Source organism: Engraulis encrasicolus, chromosome 19 (assembly GCF_034702125.1).
Source record: "Engraulis encrasicolus isolate BLACKSEA-1 chromosome 19, IST_EnEncr_1.0, whole genome shotgun sequence".
NCBI lineage: Eukaryota > Metazoa > Chordata > Actinopteri > Clupeiformes > Engraulidae > Engraulis > Engraulis encrasicolus.
In genome coordinates this window covers 41,841,860-41,850,415 of record NC_085875.1, presented here as the reverse complement: position 1 = coordinate 41,850,415, position 8,556 = coordinate 41,841,860, and the positions used below count along the sequence as shown (strand labels likewise).

The 8,556-nt window shown below is 41.1% G+C and overlaps 1 protein-coding gene across 1 annotated transcript; it reads left to right on the top strand.

The window, feature by feature from the left end:
- The first annotated feature begins 204 nt into the window (after positions 1-204).
- crls1 (cardiolipin synthase 1) lies at positions 205-7,155 on the top strand. Its single transcript, XM_063184469.1, has 7 exons — positions 205-1,235; positions 1,359-1,496; positions 1,649-1,778; positions 2,698-2,783; positions 5,775-5,843; positions 6,185-6,276; positions 6,758-7,155. Exons 1-7 carry the CDS (start codon positions 603-605, stop codon positions 6,846-6,848), a joined length of 1,239 nt encoding a protein of 412 aa, XP_063040539.1. The 5' UTR covers positions 205-602; the 3' UTR covers positions 6,849-7,155.
- The last annotated feature ends 1,401 nt before the right edge of the window (positions 7,156-8,556 follow it).

Sequence of the window (8,556 nt, the reverse complement as noted above, 5' to 3'; positions counted from 1 at the left end):
CATTACTGCTTCAGTCTTCATCTTTCCTTATCATAATCAACTGGTGTGTGCATGCAGACATAAAGGATTGTGTAAGAGGTGATTGGTAAAACCATTGTGCTGGTGCACAGGTGTCTGCCACTGCCAGTCACTGACAGAGTCCCATTGACAGTGCTAGGGTTACGTGCTGGACCTTGTGCGCATGCGTGTTACGGACGTCCTTCAAGCAAAAGGCAAAGATAGATAAAATGGCATTAATATATAGATGCGTTCTTACTACGGTCTAATGGTGTATATATATATTCTTGTCATTATTGTACGTCGTGATCCCCTTGGTTTTCCGTTTGTGTTACACAGCACGGCGCCACGGAATAAAGTCATTGTTGCCCTAACTTGACATCATGGAATAGTGTACTGTCGCAAAAACGCAGCACGCCACGGAATACGGCAAGATGGAACACGTTGAGAGGTGTGCATGATAGTCTTCAGATTTACTAAATATGACTAAATTGTGCAATTCGACGTTTAATACTTGTCAGATAAGTTACAGAGAGGAACTAACGTTAAATCGATGACGTTTTGCCACTTGGCCGACGCGCTTGGCAGCTGGATAAGTGTTGGATATGTTTCTGGCAGTTTGCAAAAATAATTTCTTCAGCTGTGTGAGGGGGCATGTACCTAGCCTCAAGAGTAATGTTGCCACTGTTCAATGCCAAAAATTGTTCAAAGGAGCGCCACAGAAATGGGGTCCGAAAACCCCCTGGAAAACGACCGTCGGGGATCTGAATTGGCACGAGCGAATCAAACACAAAGTTTGTGCTCTTGGGCAGTGGTTCAGGTTAGCGCACCATGACAGACTACGTGACCGTAAGTCAACTTTCACCGCCGAGGGTATTGATTGCCACCACCCCCAGTACCAGGTTCTGCCCGTCAACCCATCGCCACGAAAACATGTAACGTGTTCAAAATTCAATGAAGGGACAACGAATATCACGCCTTCAATCTGGCGCACAAAACATCTCGCAAGCAATAACCTTCAACTGTGGGATTCCACGCGGGTTCTTGGTGTTCCACTCTCAAGTTTATCCTTTCACTCTGGAGTGAGAAGTTTCTGCTGCCCTAGTCCAAAAAAGCCTATTTTGGACGAGGAGCTAAGTCCAGCGCAACAGGATTCAAGGGAAAGCGCATCTTGTCAACAACAAGATGCTACAAAGCCACCAACCCCTCACCATGAACATTTTCAGTTTAAAGAACTGGTAAGTGTATGGAATCAATTTGACATGGTTTATTTCCCCAATCGCTGTATTGCAAACTTAAAAGGTGTTATTGTCCCCACAATGCCATCATGTTAATTCAGTCTCATTCTTGTCCTCTTTTAGTATGAAAATCCATGGACCATACCAAACTTTCTGTGTATGGCTAGGATCATGCTATCCCCAGTTTTGGGTCACCTGATAATAGAGGGGTACTTTCACATGTCACTTGGCCTTTTCATTTTGGCTGGAGCCACTGACTTGGTAAGTCTACACCCAGGCTTGAACACACTCTCTTGCACAAAATATCTTGCATTTGTTGTACATGGCCATACACAACGACTGGCCACAATTTACCTGACCTCATGTGCATTCACAGTGTTTGCTGAATGTTTTTTAATTACTCCCTTTGTCAGCTGGATGGCTGGATTGCACGAAATTGGCCAAGTCAGAAGTCTGCCCTGGGTAGTGCCCTCGACCCGCTAGCTGACAAGATCCTCATCAGTGTGCTCTACGTCAGTCTGACCTATGCCAGCCTCATCCCAGGTACACATATTCACACATATTTGTCACTAGCAGGAGCAGTGGTCACCATGCCAGAGGGAAAAATGCTGCTACATGCTTCTATACATGGGTTCTCAGTGTTTAACAACACAATGTTATGAGGGGCAAGACACTGGCAGCCAACCACGTGAGCCAATTTTTTGACTGACGGCGGTTTCCAACAATCAGAGATTGAGTTGTGCACAGATAGGTTCGCGCAGTCAGGTTATAAACAAAATGTATTACCATGTATATTCAACCATTGTTGGTGCAGCCAAATCACCCTGTTTAAATGCACAAACAGAATGCACTTGGGAGTAACCTGGCTTTTGCGATGACTGTGGCTCCGCCTTGGGTTCCCTACCTTTGGCAAACAGGTGCCTCTGTCAAATACCTCTTCCAGTCGGCCACATGGCACCTATCTAAAGTATCTAAAGAATACTGCAGTCGTTTAAGATTGAGTATCTACAGAGAATTGCTGCTTACATGGATCCAGTCAGTTAGAATGGTGTGCCATCTGTATTCACTTCCATTACTTTTCTGGGTGTGGGATGGATGAACCTGCCTCTTTCAAAACAGCCATGTTTAAACTGTTAGTCGGCTGATGAGTTAGCAAGATTATGGAGTGATGAGAATGAAGTTTCTCTTCTGTGAAGCTCAGTGTGTATGAGGCATTGTAATAAATGTGAATACTAATTAATGTTCACACTTTGGATTCCGTTGCGTCAGCCAACTTTTACTGAACTGTTCAACATCACTGCATGCATTCAACTGAGTTACGTACACCGTGGTGACGTCACCTAACATTCAGACACAACGCAGGAATATGCATGTATTACGTATCTTACATATTCCATGACAATTCACATCTGGCTTCTGGAGTACTGCTGTAATCTTGTTTTTAATGGATTTGTTTCAACAGCTCCCCTCACTGCTCTGGTCATCTTCAGGGATGTTGGCCTTATCGCTGCTGTTTTTTATGTCCGATACAAAACTGTTCCTCCCCCAGTAAGTGAAACGCACACAATTCCTGTATAATAAACATGGTACTCTGAATTGGTATAGGCTGTGTCCCATTTCTCCACACTCCCACTTCACTCACTCTTCTTTGTTGTGGATGTGTGTAGTGGTGGTCCCAAACTCACTCAGATTCAATATATTTGAAGGATTCTATGTCTAATCATTTCCCATCAGTCTAGAAAGTATTGGGACACACTACTTTCAGATGCACTCGTGAAAAAAGCTGGATTAAACTGTTGTACAAGTGCACCCACAGAAAAAGCTGGCCTAAACTGTTGTACATAAATGTATACATAAAACTGATGAAGTTGTGTTGCTTATAATTGACCAGATTGTCCTTTTGTTTCTGAGTGAACTAAGTGGAGAAACCTGACTCTTCTGGCCCAATGCTGTTGCAACATACTGTACATTCTGAAACTAAAGAAACTTCCTGATTTCTATTTCAACTGATGCTGAAGGGTCAATGATGTTTGTTATTACTGCATTATTTGAGGCGCATATGCATTGCTTGTACATTAATTTAGAATTACTAATTCATAGGGATTAAAGTTTTCCGTCGCTATGACGGATTTCCGTCAACTGGATTTTCGTTTGGACGGATTTCCGTCCTTATAATTCATGTCAGTTAATTTACAATTTTTACTTTCCAACTGAACTCAAATCGAGAGCACTCCTGGCCATGAGAAGGGGACGAGAGGTGTGTTTGGTGCACGGATTTAGTTTTACACTCCAGCACCGGTTGTGTCATACAACAGATTCGCTCAGTAGTTTTGAGCCATCCCCTGGTCCTCCGTGTTCCAAAAAAAAAAGTACACCAGCGGTCAACAATTCGGTTGCGGCGCAGCGCGAGAGATTACAAAAATCAAATAGCCAACATTGTTGCTGATGGCAGAAAAGAAAATAAGTGTAATACTATGTCTTTAAAGTGCAATGACAATCATTAAACGGGTTGGACTGATATTCTTATATGGGCTAATAATGCGCATGGAATGCATAGCTGGAAGAAGGTAGGACACGTATGTTTCCATTATCATTGCACCTGCCGTGGCGATAGTTAGAAAAAAAAGAATAGTTTACTTCGACTGCGCATGATGTCCTTTTCATGAAGGGTTTTTCTTTTAAGCATTGTTACTTATACTAACATTATTCATAGCCCCAATGGGACGGCTATCATTGGCAGCTAGCTAGAATATACCATGCGTAATAACATGCGTTTCATCCTCAAAGTTTAGCGCGTTTGTCTGGCTACGTGTAGAACTAGCTGTAGTTGTCTTTCTGACAACGGATAATTTACAGTCTCACCTGTAATCATAGCATATTAACTTTGTTGTTGCCGATATATTTAAGAAATAAGTTGAAAATGGGTTTCATTTTACAGGGGTCACGGAGGCTATCCCTGGCAGAGCCAATATTTTATGCCACGTCTTGTTCTGGGAAGCAGTGTTCTCCTGGGTGGTCAATAATTGCTGTTTCGGTGTTTGTTTCACTTTCAAGGCTTGTTGTAGGCTACTCTGTGATGCTATTTTTGCTAACTGGAATAGTGTGCAGCAACAGTTGTGTGTGCTCGTTTTTGAGTGGCTCAACGTCTTCTCGGACTATACGCTTCATTTGAGTTCAGTTATTTGCGCACTGCGCACTCAGGACTGATAGGTGGGTGATTTGTCTTCATTCGAGTGGAAAGTTGCGCGACAAGCTTGGGAAAGTGTGCTACTTTTGTTATATAGACGTATGTCTGACTGTGTCGTGTCTACTTGCGTCGTGTCAGCTTGTAGGAGAGAACACGAGTGCGTGTAGGAATCGGGGACGTGTTTTAAATCAATGGTAAGCGTGTGCCTGGCACCGCACATCGAGAAGCAAAAAAAAAAGTAGGCTACCGGTAGCCATAGGTTTTCAAAACGGTAGAATACAAGAGGTAGACTACCGCACCCTGTTTGTAAACATCAACAAGTTATTTGTAACAGGACGAATAGTGAAAAACATACAAAATAACCAACTAGTTTAAATGTCAGAAATACAACTGCAAGCAATGCGCAGTGCTTTCACCAGAACAGTGTTTGCCCATTCTGATGGGAAAGTAAAAATATAGCCGCCTACTACAACAAAAAAACCATAATGGGATCACTGTATCAACGCATTGCAATTCCAAGTCAATAATTCTGTGATATCAGCTAGACCATTTTGAAGCAACACTTATTGTGAATCCATTCTGCATAGTGTTGTGAACAATTCATAAACAATGGGTAGAAATAAGAGGAAATAACCAAAACATGCCCCAAATTGCAGTTCAATGTTTGCAGTCTGATATAGTATCCATTATCCCTCCATTCTCGGCCAGTTCTTGTCAATCTGGTGGCCTAGGCCTGCCCCCTTTCCCTCTTTCATTTTTTTGTATTTAGAAATTGGCATCTGTAAACATAAAGCATAGCATCTGATCTAGTACCTACAGGTACATTCATACTGAGTGTTTATATTGGCCTACTGAGTGTATAATGAATATTCATTACCTCCACCAAGGAGGTTTTGTTTGTTAATGTGAAGTGTAAAGTGTTATGTTGGTTGAAGTTCTGATTTTGTGGCACTTTTTGGTATTACTGGCGCCCTCAATACATAGGCCTATTCTGCTCCAGGCGACTGCCCTGTCTGCCTATGCCTAGTGCTGGCTCTGGCACCATTCCTTGCATAAAACCAGTGTATGTTTCGTTATGAGGGCAGAGCCTGGCTACATTGGTTTTCGTTGGGTTACGGAGTGATACTCGATCGGGTGCCTAACCGGTAAAAAAGTTCAGTCAGATGACTTTTTTTTGCTTTAATCCCTGAATTCATTTATAGGCATTAGCTGTGATTGTTCCACCTGGCGTCTGCAACAACAACAAAAAACATCATTGACTCTGATTTTTTCCCCGCTCCCCACAATTACTCAATAGTAGTGGAAGGGTAATTGAGTAAATTAGGTAAAAAAATTGTTCACTGTTTCACCAGGTGACTCTGAGCAAGTTCTTCAACCCGTGCTACACCACAGCCCAACTGAAGCCAACATCACTAAGCAAGGTAGGCCCCTCATACATTGCAAACGGATAGAGCTGAAGAGATTTGAGGAAGTATTGGTAACTGTTAACGCATTTCCCTTTGCAGTAATAGTGTTTGCTATACTAATAAACTTATGTGCGCATGAACAGCATGCATGTATCCTTTCTTATATGAAGAATGTGTATAAAGGTCTACACAGAACGTTATATTTTGCTTCAGATAGTCCATCACATTATTTTGTGTACAGCCCCACAGAAATGGAAAATGAAAGAAGATACAGGGTAGAAAGTAAAATCTAGGATTGATGAAAAATAATGCATGGGTGTTGTGGCTGTGAAAATTGAAAGTACTGTTCATTTCAGGTGAATACTGCTATTCAGTTACTCCTTGTGGCAGTCTCTCTGGCGTCGCCAGTTTTCCACTACACAGACAGCATTTGGCTCCAGTCTCTGTGGTAAGCACAAACTACTTCACACATCATTTCACAACTAAATGCTCTACCCAATCAAATGCATTCACGCTTACTCATTTAGTTCTGCTTTAAAAAATAAAGTGCTGCTGAGAACCAACTTTTCATGAGGAAATAACTGAACACGTGCCCATGACCCTTAGCGATCCCTTAGCGACCATCAAACTAAAAGGAGATCTAATACTTAACTTGGTACAAATGTTTGAATGAGGCTTGGGGGGTTTAATAATGATGAAGCATGTTAATTCATTTGAATAGAATGGACTTCATTCATTTGAAAGCAAAGAATATGTACCTTAAAAACCTAAACTGCATGTAAAACGTTCACATCCGGTTCATCCTGTCATCATGATGTTGGGTGGGCATTATGCGGGGGGCGTTGGCAGGCTTCTGATGTTGTCAGAGAGGTGTTTGATAATGAAGGTATAGAACAACTGATCTTAACCCAAACATTTTTTTTCCACAGGTACATCACTGCTCTGACAACAGTAACATCAGGTTACAGCTACTACCACTATGGTAGAAAGACTGTTAAAATATTGAACAATACAAAGTAAATGTATTGTGAAAAACAACACACTTCTAAGCAATAGCAGCCGGAACAGATGTTGGATAATCAAGCTGAGGAAATACACGGATAAGAACTCTGAAGCGAAGACCTTGCTCACTAGATGTTTTCTTTTAAAGTCCCAGTTGATTTGCTGTCTCCAAACAGAATCGTTTCATCAATGGTGATGATAAGCAGCTATTCAAATAAGTTGATCAATACTTGTTCCTACTGCTATTTTTTTTAAACATCCTGTTTGGATCATCAATGAAATGTTTTCTGATTAAAGAAAAAAATGACAGAAGATGAAACCTGAATGATGTCTGAATATGCATAATCTAGATTACCGGTCTACACGTTACACATGTCATCCAGTTATGAAACGCGTTTAAGGAAATGTAATGTTTGAATTGATTTGTTTATGAGGACAGTATGAGGCAAACATCCTCAGGAACACCACACTACATGATGACCTTTACAAAAAATGGAAAATATAATTTTAAATAATAAAAGATTAAACCCTATAATATTTGTCAGTGAGAGGCTTTTTGTCAGTTTAGGCTACAAAATGATAAACCTTGTTCTCACGCAGATGGCTCACGAAGTGTAACGAAGATGCACAAAGCACTAAGGGTCTGCGCGATAGCCAGGCTACAAAATGATGTGCATACTTAATCTAAATTGGTCTTTTTGGATGTCTGTCCTATAGCAGATATTCAATAGATGCCTGTTGATCCACATTAAGACAATTTCTTAGGACATGTTGCATTTAATTACATTACACTGAAGCTTTTATCCAAAGTGACTTGGTCATTTACATAGTATTGGTTACAGTCCCTGGAGGGGCAATGTGGGGTTGGGTGTCTTGCTCAAGGGCATTTCAGCCATGGATGAAGATTTAGGAATTAATAAGGGTGTGATTCAAACCTGCAACCCTCTGATCTTAAGACCACCTCCCTAACCATTGGGCCACAGCTGCCCATGTTTTTAGTTGTTCTGGCTACAAGCCTAGTGTGGCAGCCAAGCTAAAGAGAAGAGGGAATTTGACACAACGTACACTTAAATTGCTGGACACGTTTAATTGTAAATTAAGTGCTACAATCATATTTCATAAAAGGTAATTGTAATGATGGTGAAGGCAGGGGAAAGTATGTGATGCTTATGGTTCAGTGGGATTGACACTCACCAGTAGCTTTGGTTTTTAGTATTATTATTATTGACATAAAGCAAAAGGGGGAATATTCATGAAAGCCAAATTGCCTATTAAGGCACAAGAAATGGCAATATGTTTTCAATACATGAAGGCACAACTGAGAAGTCACAGGGGTACATACAGCAAAAGGGGGGTTGAACATGGGTCGAATACATGAAAAGTTCACTAGTTGTATTTGTCCAGGCCTAGGGGGTATTACAAAAACATGCTTAAACATCTACTTAATCATTATTTCATTAATATTGCTGTGTTCACCATTATTATTGAATGCATTAATTCATGTGATAAACCTGCGTAGATGGACATGCAGCGGTAAATCTGTAAATAGAGAGCCCACTGGTGTCATAGTTAGGAAAACGTGGACTCAGCTGTCCTATTAGACGATTTACCATTACCTCAAGATAACTTTTATAACTTTTAACTGGTTTACCAGGTTCTTAGAATACCCCCCTGTATTGGTAATCTGGGATATAGGGCATTTGCTGTGAGGATAAGTGTGATGTGA

What these genes read in the sequence shown, in the direction of transcription:
- crls1 (XM_063184469.1), top strand. Translation starts at nt 603, where the DNA reads ATGTTTCTGGCAGTTTGCAAAAATAATTTCTTCAGCTGTGTGAGGGGG. An exon ending in CTATGCCAGCCTCATCCCAG is followed by an intron (nt 1,779 to 2,697) that starts GTACACATATTC and finishes TTGTTTCAACAG; the next exon opens with CTCCCCTCACTGCTCTGGTC. An exon ending in AGCCAACATCACTAAGCAAG is followed by an intron (nt 5,844 to 6,184) that starts GTAGGCCCCTCA and finishes TGTTCATTTCAG; the next exon opens with GTGAATACTGCTATTCAGTT.